Source organism: Bos mutus, chromosome 16 (assembly GCF_027580195.1).
Source record: "Bos mutus isolate GX-2022 chromosome 16, NWIPB_WYAK_1.1, whole genome shotgun sequence".
Lineage (NCBI taxonomy): Eukaryota > Metazoa > Chordata > Mammalia > Artiodactyla > Bovidae > Bos > Bos mutus.
The window spans coordinates 29,476,762-29,498,714 of NC_091632.1; the positions used below are offsets into that span (position 1 = coordinate 29,476,762).

Genomic DNA, 21,953 nt, shown 5'->3' on the forward strand with positions numbered 1-21,953 from the left:
AAGCTTTCTAGGCAGAATTCACTCCATTACAAGATGGAGACAATCATAACATTCAATCATAAGGTTGTTTTGAGGGTCCAGTAAGATCCCACGTGAGGTGCACAGCACAGTCTGTACGCAGTATACATTCAGTTGATGTTAGCTGTCATTCATTGCCTTCTTCCCAAACTCATATATATACTTTCACTCTGCTCCTTTGTCCTTAATCTTCTTAGCTCTAACGTTACCTTTAGAACCGAAGTCTGTAAGCCTCTTTTCTCTGTTACACAGGGAGTACAAAAGAAATATAATTTCTGTAAAACTGATTTGCATTGTAGTAAATTTATCATGCTTCCTGGTTCTTGGTGACTAGGTAACCAGCAGAGGAGCTAATTCATTATTTTAGCAATTCAAACAGGACCTCGGAAGAAAGGCACCCTGCGGTCACGAAGCACTGGGACTGTACTAATGAGAAGATTAAAAAAAAGTTCAGCTTACACAGTTCCAGATAATCACAAATGTACCCAAGGATTATTAACAACCACAATTACCTGGAATAAGATTATCTGCCTGCTTGGTTATTCTAAAGTCAACTTGTATTTGAGTTTACAAGTTATTTTGAAGTGGCTGGCGGGGCCCCATCCTAATACACATCTGGGGAAATATGAGGGTATGCCTGTCTTCATGGTACCCAGCATCCTAATTCTCACCCAGAAGTGAAATGAAGCTCTGAGTTCTCCTAACCACAGAGCCCCTGTCTCGAGTCCTTGCAGGTCCTCTTTGTTGGAACCACCTGCCCAATGAGGGGCCAGACTCATACGTTCTAGATAAACCTTTTGGAAAATCAAAATGCCTTACTGCAGAAGCAGCGTCCATTCTCAGGGATTTCTCTAGAAGACAAAAGGCCCTGGGCTTTCATGACCCTGGTAGTCACTTCCCAAACATCCCCTTAAAAAGCTTCAGTGCTATCCTTTAGTTTTGTGGGACTGTGCATTGCACTGTGCCCAGGGGCAGGTCTCAGAGGCCATCTCGTTCATCCCGTGGTTTCTCTTGCATATTCCATGCTTTCTGCTGCAGGCTAGTCTTGAACCCGGAGCTCTACTGAGAGGATGGGGGCAGACAGGGAGACAGTGGTCTTGAAGAATGTGCTCATTGGCATCAACCTGATCCTTCTGGGCTCCTTGCTCAAGCCCTCGGAGTGTCAGCTGGAGGTCACCATGGGAAGGGTCCAGAGACCAGCGGTGGAGGAGGAAGGAGGCGCTGCCAGCTACAACGCATCTGGCAAGGAGCAGCCGGTGGTCTTCAACCACGTGTACAACATCAACGTGCCCCTGGATAGCCTCTGCTCCTCAGGGCTGGAGGCCTCGGCCGAGCATGAGGTGAGCACCGAAGACGAGGTGCTGACGGAGTACACGGGCCAGACCTCAGACCACGAGAGCCAGGTCACCTTCACGCACAGGATCAACCTCCCCAAGAAGGCCTGCCCGTGTGCCAGCTCGGCCCAGGTGCTACAGGAGCTGCTGAGCCGAATTGAGATGCTGGAGAGGGAGGTGTCTGTGCTGCGGGACCAATGTACCAGCAACTGCTGCCCAGAGAGTGCGGCCACAGGTAGAGTTCTGGAGCTTACAGCCAGTCTCCGCAGGGGAGGGAGGGCGCTGAGCAGACGGGGAGAGGGAATCTGGGTGATTACACCAGTGCCTCAGAAATCTGGCACCTCTTCACACAGAGGGGAAAAAAAAAAGTGCCCTGGTCTGCAGCTGTCTGTTAATATGCCTCTAAGATCTAAGTATGGTCCTTCCCCAGGGGATTCGGCATAGGGACTCTCTACAGCGCTTAGCCAGTCTGAAATACATTAACCTAATTTGGGGGGGATGAGTCAGGGAATGGTACATCGGTTCAGCACAGCAACTGCTGTGGCAAGCAGGGAATTTGATGTCTGTCTTCATTCATCTTTGGTTTTCACAGGCTGTTGAATTGATATCTATCCATGTTAACCGGAGGGACTAGAGAATGCAGGCGCTCTGTTCACTCCATCTCAGCCTTTCTCCAGTCCGAGAAAATTACAGTCATCAAAATCTCAGAGGACCTGGCCCCATCTTCTCCGGCAAGCTGGAAGTTTCAGCCCCTGCCCCCTCCACCAAAACACGGGGCTGTGCATGCATGTGCATGCACACGCACTCACAGAGCTTCTTACAAGCCTCTCCCCAATCCAATCTGGAACTTGGATATCTAGCCTCACCCACATCCTAACTACTAACACTTATGAATGACTCTTTTGACCTCTCTGGGAGAAGTCAGCTCATCTTCAGGGCCAGACTTCCTGACTTCATGTCCTATCTCTGCTATTTGCTAGCCTGTGACTTGAACAAGTTGCTTAACCCATGCGTTCCTTTTCCCCTCGACAGACTAGAACAACAAGGAGCTATTAAATATAAAAACCTCCACTCAGATGAAAGCCCGGCCTCTGGTAGGCACTTCATATTCAGTAGTTATTATCAGCAGATCCCCATGAGCAGAAAGTGTGTTCCCTTTTGTGCCCAGCTTCTCTCACCCAAAACAGTACCTTCTACCCATTCGATTCAGTCTGTAATGAGAAAAGGACTGTGTCTTACTATCTTGGGTTCAAGCTCTTACCTCTCTAGGGTCTAATATCTCAAGCCTTGCCCAAGGATGAAAGAGGTGTCAGGAATGGCATTTTAATAGGGAGAAATGGCCCACATGTCCAGAGAGATGTCCAACACATTCATTCTGAGACACCAAGACTGTGGGTAGTCTTTGAGAAGAGAAATATTTCTTGGGTTTTCTCACCTCTTCCTCCTTATAACCAAAACTATAAACAATCTGAAACTGAGGACAAAGTCCAGGTGTTCAAACTCTCCTTCCTCAGTGAGTTCACTTTTTCAGTGGAATTGGGGAATATAGGAAAGACACAGGTGTCCATGGACATGGGTCTTCAATGCCTGGGAAGCTGGTGGCTTCTGTAAGTGGGCTTTTTTTTTTTTTTTTTTTAACCAGCTTCCCACCAGGTTCCCTGGGAAGATGTGAAAAGATCTATAAGGAAGATCTATGTTAACCAATGTCAGTATAGTATCCTTTCAGGCCATGGGGGGAGGGGGTGCATGAAGTGGCAAAATTAAACAAGGACATAACTTACTTGACTTCCTATCCCCAAGGCCAAGTGCCGAGAAGGATGCCAAGCAAGTACTGCTATGGTGTTCGTTTAATAAGTTTGTTTGATTCATGCTGGACAGATAAATTAACCACTCTAGTTATTGCATGATAAAGCCTAGGGCCAGAGATACGCGTAGAATCCTAAAAAGATCACAGCAAACAGTCACCAAATGAGACAAATTCTGGGAAACCTTTTAAGTGACCCTGGAGCTGAGCTGTGAAGGATGAGCAGTTAGTTAGATGGTGGGAAGGAGAGGAATAGGAAGCATCTGCAGCACATGTGATCTTGACCTGCCTCACAGGCCTGATTCTCAGCCTCCATCCCCTCGGTCCCCTTTAGTCCCCAGTGCCAGCACCTGGGCATGTTGGTCAGGGACTGCTCCCAGGCTCTGAGAACCTCCTTGACCTGCTCAGGGTAGAGAACGGACGAGCCTGAGGATCGACACCCTCCAGGGACAGCCCTTCAACCCAGTTGAGGTGTGGCTTGCCCTGTGGCCAGAAGACCCTGCAGGACTGAACCCAAGTCACCCTCCCTGGGCCTTTGCCTGATAATATGCTTGGCTTGGGCTCCTCCCTCCCTGGTCTCCCCTTCTCCCCAACCAGTTTTTTCCTGGGAGCACCTCCCAATTAGTCACTAGGGAATCCAAGCCAAGACACACTGCAGGTGAGCTCCTAAAGGACAAGGGACCCAATCTCACTCATCCTTACCCTCAACACTATGCCAGACATACACAACCCACATTAGGTAAAAAGATTCATGAAGCTGTTGACATGCCAAGCTAGCTTGAGCTTCTCTCTCAGCAACACAAATTTGGTCAGTGAGCAAGCCGAGGTCTTGGCCTGCCCCCCTCCCCGTACCCCACTGCCAGGAGGTTTCACAGCTGCCCTTTGACCTTCTCCTTGGCCATTCCAGGACAACTGGACTATATCCCTCACTGCAGTGGCCATGGCAACTTTAGCCTGGAGTCCTGTGGCTGCATCTGCGATCAAGGCTGGTTTGGCAAGAACTGCTCCGAGCCCTACTGCCCCCTGGGCTGCTCCAGTCGGGGCGTGTGTGTGGACGGCCAGTGCGTCTGTGACAGCGAGTACAGCGGGGATGACTGCTCAGAACTCCGGTGCCCAACCGACTGCAGCTCCCGGGGGCTGTGCGTGGACGGGGAATGCGTCTGCGAAGAGGCCTACACGGGCGAGGACTGCAGCGAGCTGAGGTGCCCCGGGGACTGTTCGGGGAAGGGGATCTGTGCCAACGGTACCTGCCTGTGCCAGGAAGGCTACGTCGGTGAGGACTGCGGCCAGCGGCGGTGTCCAAATGCCTGCAGCGGCCGAGGACACTGCCAGGAGGGGCTGTGCCTCTGTGAAGAGGGCTTCCAGGGCCCTGACTGCTCAGCAGGTAGGGAGGGGGGCTCCGCGGGGCCGTTGGCAAGGGCGGTCCAGCCAGCTAGCAGGAGGCGGGAAGAGATATAGGAGGGAAAGTGAATTTAGGCCAAAGAATTGCCAGATGGGTCGTGCTCCTCTGCTTTCCGAGAGAGGTGATGTCTTGAGTCGATCACAGTTGACAACATGGGTTTAAGGGGAGAAGAGTGGAAACCAGAAAAGGTCAAGTTTGGGATGAAAGCTGAATCTTACCCCGAGGCTGGAACAAAGTCAATGGTAATAATGGAGACAGCATTTCACTGTCCTTGAGATGGAAGAAAGCGAAGAGTCAAGGGACCCCTTAGGCAAGGGACCCCTCTCTAACTCAGCGGACTTCCCAGAGCTCCACCCACTCTGAAATATTCCCCTTTCCTGTTGCCATATTCTGAGGACACTCCTTTCACAATGCTAGTTTATGAGATGGGGCATGGTCTGTGATAATCAGACTCACTGGGCACTCTGGTTATTTTGGGAGCTTCCATATGGCAAAGTTATTAATTTATGAAATGATCTAGAATCCACATGGATGAAAGTATTTACAGGCGAGGAATTATGTGTAAACAGGAATAAATTTCTAAAGCCCTCCATTAAGCAAGAACTCACAGTCTAACTAAAACGCTATGATTCAGTTTGTTCCAAAGGACATATAACAAACTGGAATCAACCCCACATGTGTCTACATCATGAAACCAACACAAGGGTGATGTCCCAAAAGGAGGCCCCAAGTCCATCAGTGAGAACATACCAATATTTTATTGGAGATCATTTTCTTTTGCCTAAAATCAGATTATTTTTCATTATCTCTCTGTGACTGCTCGTCATCTTCTAAATCAGTGACTGTCTCTGATAAATTTGTATTTTAAACAATACAGATTGAGTGATTGATCTTCATCCTTCTCATTCATAGTACAATCTGTAACAGTTGGCTCAGAGGGCTCATTGGGAAGATTTAAAATAAAAAAATAACAAGAAACAAACATTATTAAATCTTCTGATGAGTTGATTCTAGGAATTTTTCTGATCAGATTTCTGACCTCAGTTTAAGGGGGAGATTCTGGGAGGCCAGGTCTTTTATTCTTGAGCATCAGCAGTGATTCCCACCTACGTACCAGAGCAGTCAGACAAGTCTTCTGCACCTGCAACTTAAATTTCTTTTGAAAGATGAATGCAACAAGGTAAAGAAAAAAAAACAATTCACTGCTTAGGAAAAAAAATGTTTCTCCATTTTTCCCATAGTCAATGGTTTCATGCAGCCTCATACTTTTGTTTACTGAATATCTTTCTGAAAATATAGTCATTATACCAATTGTTCAGAAGGAAAATTCAAGCAGAAATTAAGCTGCATCATTTACAAACCCAAGGTCACTAGTAATTGCTGGAAAGGGGACACTGAAGCATGATCCCAGCTCTCACTCACAGGACAAGGCTCTATGAGGCCCCATCAGAGGACGCTAAGTGTTCTTCTGGGCCCTTCTTTATGTGTGGCTGCTGTATAGTTCACATTCTTCTTAATAAAACTTGTCTCTGTTGGGTTGTACATACCTGTCATGTTCTTCCTGACCCTCCTTTTCCACCGGGATGGGTTCATTTGCAAATGGAACCTTAATCGGATCCAGAGTACAAACTGAGCTGGAGATGACCCTTCTGGTCACGTGGGGAAGACTCAGCAGCTGCTAGCGTAACTACAACTAGGCTGAACTCAATCCATGAGCCACATGTTACCTCCAACACGTTACCTCTGTGCCATTTGATTGCGGAAGACTTTTAGACAACCAGATAAATTACTTTATAGGTTCCCAAAGCACGTGAGGAGGGACAGTTGCATAATTTCCATCTGTTTCTATAGCAACCATGGAGCCACCACTCATTGCTGGAGGTGCTGCTCTCAATGCTTGTCTTTTAAACCAAATGCCATGGGTCTCTTCCAGAGAAGTATCTAGGTCATTATCTAAAGTGCTACTTCGCCTGCTCTTGGTGAGAAGGCTCCAGGAGAGGGGCTGTTTACCGGCTGTTTGACATTTCCGGCCAGATGCGCACAAGCCAGTATTACTATTCGTCTCACCAACAGCAGGAAGGGGAGGAGAGAGGAGAGTGGGGAAGGTGAAACCGAGGAGAGCCATAACACACTTCCTGACTTTCCTTTCTCTCTGGCAAGGGCATGGAGAATGGAGGCCCATTGTGTGGACTTCATTCTGAGGTCCCTTAGCCTGCTAGAGCTTGAATGCAATTGAATAGAGTTGACAAGACCACTCTACTTGACTCCCAGCCTTGATCTTTCTCACAGTGGGCCATGAGACCAGATCTCAACCTTTCTGCCTCTACTCTCTGGCCGGGTAAAGATAATAGAACAACAACAAAAAGAATATGAACACTTAAACCAGGCCTTAGAAAGAAGCTACTCGGGGCTTCTCATTTTACAAACTGAAAAAGCAGCAGTCCTGGGAGACAGGAAGATTTTTCCAGAGCCAGACAGCTAATTAATGGCAGAACAAGAATAAGAACTCTGGTCTCCTACCAACTTATAGCACTCTTGAATCCTCCCTAGGATGCTAAGTAGAGTGGAATTGGAAAATAAAAATGGTAAAAGCCACATGCATAAAGAAATAGTCTTTTGATATGAAAGCTGAGCTCTGTCAGGTGATAAAAAAATATTAAGTGTTGGAGACAGGATAGGGGTGCTCATTCAACCATTTGTCCACATGTGCCCCCAGCGAAGGAGGTTAGTGTGGGAGGTGGCCAGTGAACTGGTCACAAGTCCCTGTGAAGAAGCAGGATGAAAGAACCACCAGAGTTGGGGCTTGAAACAATCCAGAAAGCCATTCTTTGGACTTTGGTCAGACATGCAGAGATTCATCACCATCAGCCTCTGTGTTGGCCAGCACTGCAGCCAGTCCCAACTTTGGCACCCGACCTCACTCACTCCTCTGAGCAAGACACTTCATGGAACTAATTCCAACTGCTCTCACCGCATATATGCAAAATTGATGCCAGATCTAAAAAGTAAACAGCATGGCATCTTTGCAGATAAGCAACTCCAGTTCCTCAAGCTACAGTTAATTCTTTTTAACTGCCTGCTCATCCATAAGTTCCAAGTTGGAGCCCCAAATAAAGCAAGACTAAAAATACTTTGTGTGGTTTTCCTTTGGTCCAATGGTTAAGAATCTGCCTGCCAATGCAGGGGATACAGGTGAGATCCCTGCTCTGGGAAGATTCCATATGCCATGGGGCAACTAAGCCAGTGTGCCACAACTACTGAAGCCCATGTGCCCAGGGCCCATGGTCTGCAACAAGGGAAGCCACCGCAATGAGAAGCCTGCCCACTGCAACAAAGAGAAGCCCCCGTCCACAGCAACTAGAGAAAGCCCTCATGCAGCAAAGAAGACCCAGTGCAGCCAAAAATAAATAAATAAAAGAATACTTTGCATCAGCCCCACTAAATTCCTTGAATCAAGGCATACGGCTCTTTTATAGTTTGCTTTCTAGTTCAATATCATTTAATTTTATAAGAATTATTGACACCCAGTGTATACAGCATCTGCTAAATTATAGGGTGAGTGTTGATGGTCTCTTCTGCTGAGCCACTGCTCTCAAGAATGCTTCTTCCACCATGGACATTATTGCTTCTTTCTCATCAGACATGAAGGTTGTTTTTCCCACCACCCAGGCTCAGGTCTCAAGATTAAAAATTTGCCAAGCTAAGTTGTCAAGATGAGAAAATCCTTCTGCAGACTTTTTAACTTTAAAATCCTCAAATGTGCTGTTTGGATCATTTTCTATTGTCATGATTAGCTTTATTTTCTGGAGAAAGGAACAAAAAATGAATTCACCGACTTGTTCTGAATGCCTAAGAATTGTTGGTGACGGAATTTGGAATGGCCATTTCTGTCACCATGACAGGAGGAGTCCCACATTGGAAACTTGGAATTAATGTGTTGAATCACAAAAGGCAGGCACTAGAGAATCCTTCTTAAAAGAGGTTTCTGACCACTAGGATAAGCACCAGTCTGGAATTTCCATCCTAAAAGACAGTCTGAATTATTTGCTGATGTAGTTTATTTTTGAGGCTCTGTACAAATGAAAGAAAGCATTTGGCACAATCCATAACCCATCCTACAAATTGTAGGGGGAAGAACATCCAGGGTAGAAAAGTGTAGACTGAGTGTAGAAGACCTTCGCTTGATGATCAGTTCAGCTATGACCCAACTCCCTTACTTTGGGCAAGTCCTTTTGCCGGGGTCTGTTTCTGCATTTGTAAAGTTGAAATAATTATATCTTCCCAATCTACCTCATAAAGCTGCTATTAAAAGATTTTTTTAAAAAAATTCTAGTTAGATGGTGCTTCATAGACCAAGATGCTATGCAAATGTAAGTTGTATTGCACACTGACTTAGAGTTCCTAAAATCATTGCACCTGGGTTCAAATCCTAGCTTCTGTATTCGATTGTGTGACCCAGTTTTCTTCTCTGTAAAACAGGGGTAAAAATAATACTGATCCCATAGTGTTGGTGAGAGGATGAGATGAGAAAATCCATGTCAGAATGTTTAGCCTAGTGCTTGGTGCATAATAAATAATTAATATAATCATGCAAAATACTGTTGGTTCTATATATCAACTGTTCCTTCTTTGGTCCAAGAGTCATTCGGTATACATTATACAGGCTAACCCAAAGATCTTAGTGGAATTCATAGCTCAATCATGTCAGAGTTAGAAACAATACAAGCTTACAAGTTATTTGAAACTTTATTTAAATTTCATTTACATACATCTAGCTATATAAATTGTTAAAAATAATGTTAATTTTGTTTGTTTGTTTTGGTCAACATATGACTTCTTAAATCACAAGAAGTTCTGCTATCTAGACTGTTTCAAACCATGAATAGTTCCTGAAGCAAATGCCCAGTACTGCAAATATATGTTCCTAATGCCCATCATATGAGTCTTCATTTCTGCCTCTGATGAGGATTTGAGGTTGAGCAGCATAGAGAGCAGGCACTTTCCACTCACATGGCCCCGTGACTAGCAGTCCTCAGTCCTCTGCTTGTGTAAAGGGAAAAGAGTGAGAATTCTCAGAAAATTCAACACCAATGACAACACTTAAGCTAAACAAAGCCTCCACTACACATAACTTTATAAGTTAATTATGACTACTTAAATACTGGCCTGATCTTTGATTTCATCTACAGGCAGGTCCAATTACAGGCACACTGGTATTAACTTCCTAATTGGTCTTTAAGTTTCAATTGTTTCATACCCCCACTACCACTGAATCTTCACTTCCCCAGGGAACCATACATGAAGGCTGTTGAATAGTCTTTGAGAAGTAGAACAGGAATGCTCCTTTGTCATCATCTCCTATGTCAAGGTTAATAAAAATTTGTGTAACACAAGTTACATTTCCAGAGTAATCTGATAACAATTATGTATTAAACTACCAAAAATATTAGCTAACATATGCTGTTAAATATCTAACAACTAGCTCTCTGAGGGAAAAAATAACAAGCTCCACTTTGTAGCATTTGCCAGCTCCCATGGTATAAATACTCCCACCACAGCCAGTTTCAAAGTACCAGCATGAAGTCACTAAATGTTGAGCTGGGAACAGCTGTGCACTAGAATACAATCAAATAGTACTGGGTTGGCGAAAAAATTCATTTGGGTTGTCCACCCAGTTCATGGAAAACCCGAACGAAATTTTTGGCCAAATATTTCTTCCCCAGTGGCTCAGTGGTAAAGAACCCGCCTGTAATGCACAAGACATGGGTTCGATCCCTGGGTTAGGAAGATCTCCTGGAGGAGGAAACAGCAACCTGTTCCAGTACTGTTGCCTGGAAGTCCCATGGGCAGAGGAGCCTGGTTGGCTACAGTCTATGGGATCGCAAAAAGTCGGACACGACTTAGCAACTGAGCACGCATGCACTATTTCTACCAAAGAGATACAACACAGGTGAATTGCCTTAAGGGCACAGATAATAGTATAATGCAGCGAAGTCGTTTGCCAGTGATGAGCCTGGAGTATTTATTACTTTTGTTCTTAAGGTAATTATCTAATTCTAAGTTTAGACGATTTCATGTTTCACAATGACTATTTAAAAATGTCTCGCAAAATTTGACAACTAACTTTTCCAAGCCAGTAGGAGCAGGCTCCAGCCCACTACTAACTCAGGGCCCTGTAGAGATGAGAGTACTGAGCACAGAAAAGACAAGAACCTGCCTGCCAAGGGACTTCCTGATCACTCCAAGTCAGTGGGCTGAGAGCACACAGACAGGGCACGTGGGGTGAGAGGTGAGGAAGTTGAGTCCAGCGTGGGGAAGGCAGACCTCTGAGCTCATGCTATCTGTGTATTGCCTCCTGGTAGTTGCCCCTCCAGAGGACTTGCGAGTGGCTGGTATCAGCGACAGGTCCATTGAGCTGGAATGGGACGGGCCGATGGCAGTGACGGAATATGTGATCTCTTACCAGCCGATGGCCCTGGGGGGCCTCCAGCTCCAGCAGCGGGTGCCTGGAGATTGGAGTGGCGTCACCATCTCAGAGCTGGAGCCAGGTCTCACCTACAACATCAGCGTCTACGCTGTCATTAGCAACATCCTCAGCCTTCCCATCACTGCCAAGGTGGCCACCCGTACGTACCATTTCCCCCTCCTGCTTCATTTTTCTTTTCTCCTACATGAGATCATGGGCATTCATGATGGTAGTGTCTTTTCTTAATTCTTCAGGGATGCCTGCAGTTATCATTGCTCTCAAGGGGAAGGGCTTCCAATGTGACCCACTTAGGAAAGGGCACATCATTAAAAAGACACTTCCAAAAGAGCAGAGTTTCCACAGCCCAGACAGCCCCTATCTATTATAGAGCCAAAAGGACAAAAAGTACTGTAATTGTTGAGTTTTGACTTGTTATAAGCTTGAGTCTGATTAGAAGTCAAGGAAAGTATGAGACTTACACAGACTTTGAATCTAGTTAGAGATTCAAAACCAGCAGATATGAAATAGGACATATAATAAGCAAGTGCTAAATGGTATATCACAGATGGCGAGTGTATAGCACAGTGGGAAAAAAAATCTTATTTAAAACCACAACTGAAAACACCCACTTCTCCTCAGAGAGAGGTGGCATTATGTCTTTGTAATCTTTTGTTTAGTAAAATACCCTGATGGTCCATTTCGATTATAAACATTGAATCTCTAAAGCATCATTTAGGAAGAGTCAATGGGCAAAAGAGAGACACAGAGCATGCTAAACCCTTTTCTATGAGAAATGGAAGTTTCTCTTTTTTATTTATAACAGAGGAACTGCTATAGGTATGTATCTATATTTTGCATGCTTATTTAAGAACAGAAACATTTTAAAAGATTGCATATCAACTATTAACATTAGTTACATCAAAGAGCGGAATAAGAAAGAGATGGGAAGGGGCTTTTATTTAGTTTTCTTTATATACTTCGGAATTCTTCAATTGTCTTTCCAACCCCACTTCTCCAGCTCTCAAATGCCAGCTGGGCATTGTACAATTCAATTCAACTCAATATCTATCCACCTGGAGTTAGCATCAGATCCAACAAGCTAAAAATCTCAGTCTCTCAGGGCTGCTTCCACATCGGTTTTCAGCCACGGGTCCCAGGTTGTCACGGGTCCTCTGAATAGCCAGCTCTACATTTAAGGGGTTCCCACAACCCCTCCTTAATTTGGTAATTCCTTAGAACTCACAGAGCTCAAGAAAGCACTTTGCTCTCTATAACCAATTTCTTAGAAAGGATGCAAGTCAAGAACAGCCAAATGGAAGATATACATAGGGCAAAGTATGGTGTGTAGGGTTTCCATGTTCTCTCTGCACAGGAACTCTCAGTAACTCCACGTGTTCACCAACCCAGGAGCTCTCAGAACCCCATTGCTTAGGGCCTTTATGGAGGTTTCATTATGCAGGCATGATTGGTAAAACCCCTAGCCATTGGTGATTAACTCAAGTCAGCCCCTTTCCCCTCACTGGAGGTTGGGGGCAGAAGTTCCAAACCTCTCCCTAAATCACTTTTGGGTTTTTCTTCAAACCAGCTATCTAGGAGGCCCGGGCTACCAGGTATCTCATAATCATACAAAACATACTCTTTTCCCTCTGGGGATTCCTAGGGTTTTAGGAGCTGTTGTGTTAGGACAAAGACCAAATACTTTTTTTTTTATTACATCACAGAGATTTTAGTAGTGGCAGGAAACCAGAACAAGATGTGACCATGAAATATCAGCCCCTGGGTTGGTAAATGAGACTTATCACCAAATATGGGATGAGTGATCCAAGTCCATTTGGTGTAGGTCTCAAATGACAAGATGGTATTTGGGTAACAAATGCCAAGAAAGTTCAGAATAAGAAGAGGTTGAAGTAGGAAGGTGGTGTTGATGGTTGGAGAAGGCAATGGCAACCCACTCCAGTACTCTAGCCTGGAAAATCCCATGGACGGAGGAGCCTGGTAGGCTGCAGTCCATGGGGTCGCTAAGAGTCAGGCACGACTGAACGACTTCACTTTCACTTTTCACTTTCATGCATTGGAGAAGGAAATGGCAACCCACTCCAGTGTTCTTGCCTGGAGAATCCCAGGGATGGGGGAGCCTGGTGGGCTGCTGTCTATGGGGTCGCACAGAGTCGGACACAACTGACGTGACTTAGCAGCAGCAGCAGCAGCAGCTCATGGTTAAGAACCCGCCTGTCAATGCAGGAGACATAAGAGATGGGGGCTGGGTCCCTGGGTCAGGAAGATCCCCTGGAGGAGCTCATGGCAACCCACTCCAGTATTCTTGCCTAGGAAATCCCATGATCGGAGAATCCTGGAGGGCTACAGTCCATAGGGTCGAAAAGAGTCAGACGCGACTGAAGGCGACTGAGCACACACGCACCAAGGAGAAAGAGTTGGCTTGGTAGGCTTCGTGGAGGCCAGGGTCTTGAGTTGTGCTGCAAGCATAGGGCAGGCAGAGGGGAAAAGATTTAAGAAGTCATTTTGTCCCCTTGCTTCTCAGGTGACAAAGATCCTGTTAGAATATTGGACTCCCCCCTCTGAATGCTGACTTTTTTAAAATATGCCTATAATTATCTCTGTTTATATCTGACCTTTTTTTTTTTTTTCTTCTTCAATTCCTCTGGTGCCTGAGAACCAGTTTAAAATATCTGCAGTGATCGCGTAGAGAGGCAGGTCACCATCTGCTGCTTTCCCCACCTTGCTCTGGGATGAGTCACCACAGCGAGAGCCTGGCCCGACTCCCAGGCCTCTCTGCTCTGATCCGCGTGCACCACGCGCCGTGGTGAGGTTTCCATCTCCCGTGGCGTTTATTCTGCCGATTCAGGGCATCCCCTCGCAAGCTCCCAGGTGACAAGGACAGAATCATGTAAACTCACCTGATGCACCTTCAAGTGGGTTCAGGAGCTGCCCTGCCTTTCACCAAGAAGGAAGCTTCCAAACAGGAAGGAGGAGAATCTGTCCATCTTCCAATGGGAGGGTCCCAGGAGAGGTGCAGCTAAAAATGGGATCAGGCTCCCTGGAGAAGTGAGAAAAGTCGTGCCGTCGTATTTCAGGGCTGGTAACTGGAACTCCATTAGGACCAGTCTACTTCCACCTGTGTGCGCATGTGTGTGTTTGGGGGCGGGAGGGGTGGGAGGGTGTGGGGAGTGGAAAGCCAGGGAATCAGGAGAGGAACTAAAAACAAGATTGAGGTGAAGGTGAGTGAGGGAGAGAGGGAAGAGAGAACCAAGCAAAAGCTGGAGAAAGAAAAGCAGGAACTCGTGGAGCGAAAGCAGAAACTCCAGTATCTGTTACTGTCCCTTATTTACACCCTTGCTTGGCTTGGCTACACATTTTGCTATACAAAATGGAAATTTCAGGCCATCCTAGAGGTGGCGATTTGAGCTAAACAAGATATTCTTAGTGCACAGTATGAGATGGAGAAAAGCGTTCCAGTCTCTGTTCTGAAGTTGGCTTGCTAATTCTCTCTGTGCCCCCTTCTCCCGGGTGTGAGAAGGAACAGTGACATTAACCTTCACACCGCCTCTCGGAAACCCTTAAAGCCTCCAAAGATGGCCTTTGGTTTCTCTGAAAAAGGCATTATGTTAAATGCCAAGACTCAACACCTTAGTAAGGAAAGGGAAGTGTGACTTTTGGATTTTAACATCAACCTATTATGGAACAGAAAGCATAAAAAGTACTTCTTAGGTGTTCATTAGGGTTACTCTTCTATTTGCTCACACTGAGCGCCGACACCACAGTGCCTGGGCCCACCCCTTGCCTGGAATCCAGCGCGTCTGTAATGAGGTTGGGATAGCCCATCACACACCACGGCATCCATGGCGTGGAGGGAGCCCAGGTACTGCTCTCTGCCCCTGCCAGGGCTAGCCATGACACCATCACCCACATTGCTGTGTTCCAGATCTCTCCACGCCTCAAGGGCTCCGATTCAAGACGATCACAGAGACCACCGTGGAGGTGCAGTGGGAGCCCTTCTCATTCTCCTTCGATGGGTGGGAGATCAGCTTCATTCCAAAGGTAACCCCCACCTGTCAGATGGCCAAACAGCCTGATGTGGCATACCCACACCCTCGACTTAGGATTGGGGCAGCAAAAAAGCCACCCTCCCCCCACACACACACACAATCTCTGTCTCTCTCTCCATGCCATTAAGGACACAAGGGGGCACTTGGCGGGCTACAGAACATTTCTTTCACAAAGGCGTGGTAATGACTGATTAACAAGAATAGCCCCAAGCCTGGTACCCAGGCCTTGGATGACAGGAGAATGAGGGAGCAGCCATGGCCCAGCTCTCTGCTCAAAAGGCTCTACATTTTTAGCAAGCTGCAACTTCAGTGAGTCTGAAAACCTAGACTTTCAAAAAGTTGGGGCTTCTCTCTAGGATACAAGAAAAGCTAAAGCCAATCAGTCTCATAGTCAACCCACAGCTTCATTCTGTGCAGGCAGAGGCCCCAGAAGTCGGCCTACGTGGTTTCAGGCTCTGAAAGTCAGAGATGTAACACAAAAACACCATGCATAACCTAGTCATTGAGAAAAATGTTCCTTAAACATTTTGAGCTGAAAAGGATCTTAAGATTTCTTTCCATTCATCAAAGTGGTATTTTATTTTATTAATCTGAAAATTAACGTATCTAAGTTGCCAGAGGTGCCTGACTAGTTCTAATTTTCTAGGAGTTATTAATGCGACTGATGTTTTCCCTAACTATATCACTCATGAGGGCATATATATATATATACACATACATACATATACATAAAATGTTTAATCACATTCCTTTCCTTTGTCTTCATCTTTCAATATCAAAGGGCATTTTTTCAAATAATTCATCAGACTTAATGACAGATGACACATTTTTGGCTAATAAGACTGTGATTTTACCATTCCTTTTACTTCAAAATTCTTAGAGGCATGGATTGTTGAAAATACAAAAGACTTTCAGATTCACAGAGAATGACCCTTCATTTTACATCTAGTTTGTTTAGTTTATAGAGAATAAGACTCAGTGAACTTAAACAATATCAGACAGCTGGTTGGTGGCAGGCTTAAAACAAGAACCTGATCTCCACTTCTTATTCCAGGGCTCTGACCTCTGAACTGAACAAGATACCTCTTTCTCTTGTGGGGATATAGTCATGACATGCCAGGCGAACTACATCTAAGCAGATATTCTATATATGTAGTTTCTTATATGTTTTATCTGCATTAAAATGGTCAAAGAAGTATGGTGGGCAATTGGATTCATAACAGAGCAGAGAGAATCATGCCGCTCTGCCGCTCAGGCAAGACAAAACAATGCCAGGATTGCCTGTTTTACATCTAATATGTAAATTCCAAATGAGAGTGGGGCTAGCCAGGGCTTACCTAGGTCAAATATACAGCCACATACAATAACTGTATGCTCTGTAGGTTGTGGCTAGTGGGAGGCACTTGTCACATTGATTTATAAGAGTATGGATATAAAATACATATAGGGCACTCCAGGTGACATGAACAGAGACCAAAGATTATAAGAAAAGGACTGTGCCACAAAAAATAGCCCTCTTGTCACCTCCACTTCCAGAGACACAAAGAGAAAACGTATAAGAACAGGCCAACAGACAGACAGGTGGGCAGAGAGACGCTAAACCCTGGACTCGACGTCATGTTGATCTTTTTCGCTTCCTCTTTCACCAGTGTGTCTCTTTCTTCTCTCCTTTGTATTATTCTTTGTTCTACCCTTTCCTCTTCTTTGTACTCCATGGTTGTATCACTGGTTCCTAACTCATCTGGGTAAAAGGGAAACAAGACAATGACAGATGTGCAGCCAGGGTAACACTATGAGAAACTCCAGACACAGCAAAATAATAGCTCCAGCTCATTAAAAAACTCGGAACATCTCAGTTTGAAATATGTTGTCATGTACATAAAGATGTTTACACACATACACACACAACTAGACTCTTCTAAATAGCCAAAGGCATGCTCACCATGATAAATGCCAAAAAAAAAAAAAAAAAATCTGATAGGTGGTAAGTATCAAACATTTCATTTTTGGCAAAAATGTCTACATCACCTCATGACTAATTTTTATTGGCAAACTCAGTAGAAGCAGGGGAAGCCAAAGAAATGTTCTTGAAAATTGGTTCTCCCTTTGCCAAATCCTCATAGAGTGGTGGCATTCTTCTTGAGCCTGCTGGGAGCCATTCCTGGCCCCAGACACTCAGCTGTCAGCCTAGAGGGCAGAGAAGCATTTCTCATCTTTAACTCACAATCAGGGTCCCATCCTTTCCCCTCCTATTGATTTCCTCTTCTGGTTTCTCTGCTTCTCCCTTCCTTCCACCAGAACAATGAAGGAGGGGTGATTGCCCAGCTCCCCAGTGACGTCACATCCTTCAACCAGACGGGACTAAAGCCTGGGGAGGAATACATTGTCAATGTGGTGGCTTTGAAAGAGCAAGCCCGGAGCCCCCCTACCTCAGCCAGCGTCTCCACTGGTGAGTGCCTCCAACCTTTCTCCCTCTGACAACCCAAGGTTCACTCAGGAAGAACTGCAGACTCAATCAAGAGAGACAAAGGGATGCTAGGACTTCTCCCACAGCTGAAATTAATTTTGGTGCCTGGAGATGGAGCTTATTCCACTAGATGCTTAGGTGAACATCTTCCTTATTCTTGCAAACCCAGAAACCCAGGAGAGTATTCTATGAGAAATTCTTTGTTCAGATCTCCAGTGTGTCTGTATTCTGATCTTACTCATTAACAGACTTCATTTGTCAGCCCCTAATATCTTGAGCTTTGGAACCAGCAAGAGCTAATACACTCTTGCTTATTGTGAGGTGTGCAGAAAGTCCTAAGACGCTTCCCAAACCTCGATCCATTTGACAATGATGAACGATAATACCTTCTTCAAAGAAATGACATGAGGATTAAATCAGATAAAGCACACAAAGTGATTAGCACTGAGTTGATGACAGTGTGTATACATTCACTCAGAGAACACCTTTCGAAGTGACAGAGCCGGAGGAAACACATCATTCCAAACCAGTAAGTGTGGGTTGGGTCACTGTTCAAGGTGACAACTTAAGTAGATTATTATTTCATCTCCACAGTTCCTCTCATGCAAGATCATTATATTTCTATGTTTGAGTCATTAACTGTATCACATTTTGCTTTATTGTTTCCTTAGCTAAAAAAGGATGTTCAACCTCAGAGCTGTAAATTAACAAATATAATGTGTGTGTGCGCCCTCAACCAAGGATTTCTCAAAAGTTATAAATAGCTTCTGGTATCACTTTTGGTTCTCATTTTATTGATGGAGGAGCTGAGACTCAAAGGTTAAGCAACACTCCCTGTAACAGAGACTGAGTTAGGCGAATATTGGGAGAGCTTTATTTTTTTATAAACAGAAACTGACACCTAAGAAAACCAGTCATGAGTCCAGGGCGAAGGCCAGGTTGGCCAGAAAAGGGAACCACAACACTATATAATGAGCCCATGTTTATGGATTAGTGATTCATACTTTGTTAACTGGATCCAAACTAAACAGCCTCAGGTGCTGAGGTTTGTGCTCAGTCAAGAAAACATTGGTTTAAAACTATTGTGGCACCAGATTATGCTTCATTAGAGCCCCAGGGTTCCGTGACAGCTCCTCAAGGCAAGGAGGAAGTAGAGATCCCGGCCTCTTATTACTCCCACTCCCATGTCCCTCCCACCTTCCCACCAAGGCAGTTAGTTCCCCTTTCATCTCTTTTATATTTTGTACAATCATTTAAGATTTTCTTCTTTTAAAAAAAGAATATGACCCCCCCTCCTCCCCAAAAGGCTTTAAACCCACTGTACTAATCCAAATATGTTTTAGAAAAAACTATAGCCATAAAACTAAACGTGTTCTGTAGGACTCTCTCCAGTGGCCAGAGTTATCCCCCAGTTTTGCTTCCCAAGGTTATGCTGGACCCTTAAGAGTTGGTTAGGTAATTGTTCATTCTCCTCTTCTGATTTGGAATGTTTCAGGTCCCTAAATCATTTCTGAGATTTGATACCAAGAAAGTATTAGCAGAAAACAAAAAGCTAGAAGAAGATCGTACATAAAAGCGCAGAGAAGAACGTTACAGACATAGGATGCCTTTCTTCCAAAACACTGACACGCTTAGAAGAGACAGACTCTGCTTTAGGCTTCTACTTACACCACATTTTGACAAAATTGGCAGTCTTTTTTTTTTTTTTAATTTGGAATTTTCTTAGGATTAAAATGAAAAGCTCCTGATCTTGTCATCTGTGGTAAAGCCAGGCCAATTTTTTTTTTCCAATTAGGAAAAAAATGTCCTAGTTCATATTTTGAAATTGTGTACAGAATCACAAAGAAATGGAAAGAAAAATATTTATTCCAGTTTACCTTTTGAGGAGGATGTGTGTTTGTTTAAAAATTAGGGCCTAAATTGAAAGCAAACTGATACCTTCTTGACCGGAATGGGACATGGCTACCCAGTGGCCAACTGAAGGGCCGAATCCAAGGGTGGGTGCGGAAAAGACGGTTGGCTCCCAGCCCCATCTGCTGTTTTTAAGAAACCATTGTTTAATTAATTCCTTCTGCTAAGGTCTGATCCACACCAACCCTCTCCTGCAAAGCTCTGAGTCCTTGTCGGGCACACAAGCTGGCTTCTTCCAGTCGGGCCATTTTGGGAATTCAAATTACAAGACCTCCTGCAGCCAGAGGCCTTGGCGCTTGCTTCACAATGACACTCTAATACAAGCAAGCATTATGACTAGGACTGGGGGATTTAAAGAGCTGATGGAAAAAGCCTGACATGGTCATTAGAGTTTTTGTGACATTTTTTTTTTTCCCAAGAAGCTCCAGTTTATTGAAATGCTTCCTTTTCTTTCTTATGACTGTTGAGAATCATCTCTTTATTTCATTTACTCAGCACCCATGTACTGAGTGTCTACTATGTTTCAAGTATTATGCTTATTCAGCTGCTTGGAGAACATCTCCCCCATCTCATTATTAAATTAAATGAAATTTAAAAGCCCAAATTATCTAAAACCATGAAATACAGCATGAAGGAAAGAAAACATCTGGATGTATTCTGTTAGATCTCATTATTACTCCAAATATGAAAACCAGAACATTTTAACTCCAAACCAGGTGGCACCAAAACCAAATGATCTGGTGATTTTTATTTTGGCTGGTGCCAGACCCCAAATCCAAAGCTGTTTAATAGAGAACAGGACTAGGCTAGACCCACAAAGAGAGGGTGGGGTGCCCAGGGAAAGGCCCAACTCAGAAAGACTGAGAGGCTCAAAGTCAGGCTGAGACAGTCCTGAGGGGGACACCATCCTGGAGACAATCGAGACTGTGATCCGGTGAGGATTGTTTAAAAAAAAAAAACACAATCTTAGTCAAGACACTCTGGTAATATGGAAGAAAAATGGTCATAAAGTAGCTGAAGCAAAAAAGAGAATTTACTGGAAGGACACAGAGTATCTCATGGAACCCCAGGGCCTGAAATGCATCTGAGTCTCACAGAAGACTTGAACCAGGAAATGGAAAGTCAAGAATCAAGTTATTCTCTATATATTTCTAGAAGTGCCACACGGCCACTCATTTCTGCTTCTCTCTCTTCGTTTGCTCCTAAAATTCTGCACCCAGGTCCAGTGTGTATGTGTTTGGGGGAGGGATCTCCCACACCAAGCAATTCTGTTTCCCAGCTACGTATCCTACCATTCAACTCAGTTCTGACACCATCTACCATCTGAGAGCATCAGACTCCACAGGTTGAAGGCTCCTTTAAGACCATCCTCCACTTCAGAGGCCAAAACAAAGCCAGGTGTTGTCACCTGTCCTTCTGACTGACCGGCTACAGATTACAGGTTCTACGACTCCCTCTCTGGGTTTCAGCAATTTGCTAGAGCAGCTCACTGAACTCGGGAAACCCATGTTCTCACCAAATTACTGGTTTATCACAAAGGATATTTAAGGACACAAATCAACAGCCATATGAAGAGATACACAGGAGAGGTCCTGAACAAAGGAGCCTCTGCCCCCATGGAACTGGGGTCCTGTCATAGCGGTACATGGAAGCATTCTGGTTCCCTAAACTGGGAGCTCTCTGAACCCAATCCTTTTGGGGTTTTATGGAAGTTTCATTACTTGAGCACGAGTGGTGGACTGACCAGATGTCATGAGTGAGATTGCAAGTTCCAACCCTCTAATCACCTAGTTGGGTCCCTTGACAACAGGCTTCCAAACTCAATTCATTAACATAACAAGAGACAGACAACTTTTTTACAGAGAGGAAAAGGAAATTGGTGGTGTTTTTTGTTTTTTTAAATGGGGAAAGCTTGATCATGTTTCTTTCTTTTTTTTTTTTAATTGAAGGATAATTGCTTTATAATGTAGTGCTGGTTTCTGCCATACAAAAACGGGAATCAGTCATAACTATGTATATATCCCGTCCCTCTTGCACCTCCCTTCTAGCCCCTCTAGGTCATCACAGAGCACCAGCCTGGGCTCCCTGTGTGATACAGCAGCTTCCCAGTGGCTATCTGTTTTACACATGGTAGTGTATATATGTCAATGCTAGCCTCTCAATTTGTCCCACCCTCTCATCCCCCGCTTTGTCCACAAGTCCATTCAACAAGAGACAACTTTACCACTTTGATCACTTAGAAAATATCAAGGGTTTTAGGAGCTCTGTGCCAAGAAGGGAAGTCCAAATAGGTATTTACTATAAATCACATTTTTCCCTTTGCCCTCTTCCCTCCCCCTTCCTCTCTGTCTCTCTCTCCCTCCTTTTCCTCTTTATCTCTCTCTCTCTTTCCCTCTCTCTCCCTCTCTGCTCCATCCAGATCAGATGTTTTCTATTTATGTGTGAGGATGGTAGAGAATGCCCACCCTAGTCCTGGCTCACCAACTA

General features: G+C 44.7%; 1 protein-coding gene across 2 annotated transcripts in view; it reads left to right on the forward strand.

Annotated features, from left to right (window-relative positions):
• Window positions 1-1,088: 1,088 nt before the first annotated feature.
• The window catches only part of TNR (tenascin R), a 92,132-nt gene continuing 71,267 nt past the window's right edge, over window positions 1,089-21,953 (forward strand). Inside the window, exons 1-5 of one of the 2 annotated variants that reach the window (XM_070384451.1) lie at window positions 1,089-1,587; window positions 4,064-4,540; window positions 10,921-11,184; window positions 14,965-15,080; window positions 17,387-17,537. In XM_070384451.1, the coding sequence (XP_070240552.1) occupies window positions 1,089-1,587; window positions 4,064-4,540; window positions 10,921-11,184; window positions 14,965-15,080; window positions 17,387-17,537 (1,507 nt within the window). Of the gene's footprint in view, window positions 1,588-4,063; window positions 4,541-10,920; window positions 11,185-14,964; window positions 15,081-17,386; window positions 17,538-21,953 lie in introns of those variants that run through there. The other variant, XM_070384452.1, reaches the window with a different exon arrangement.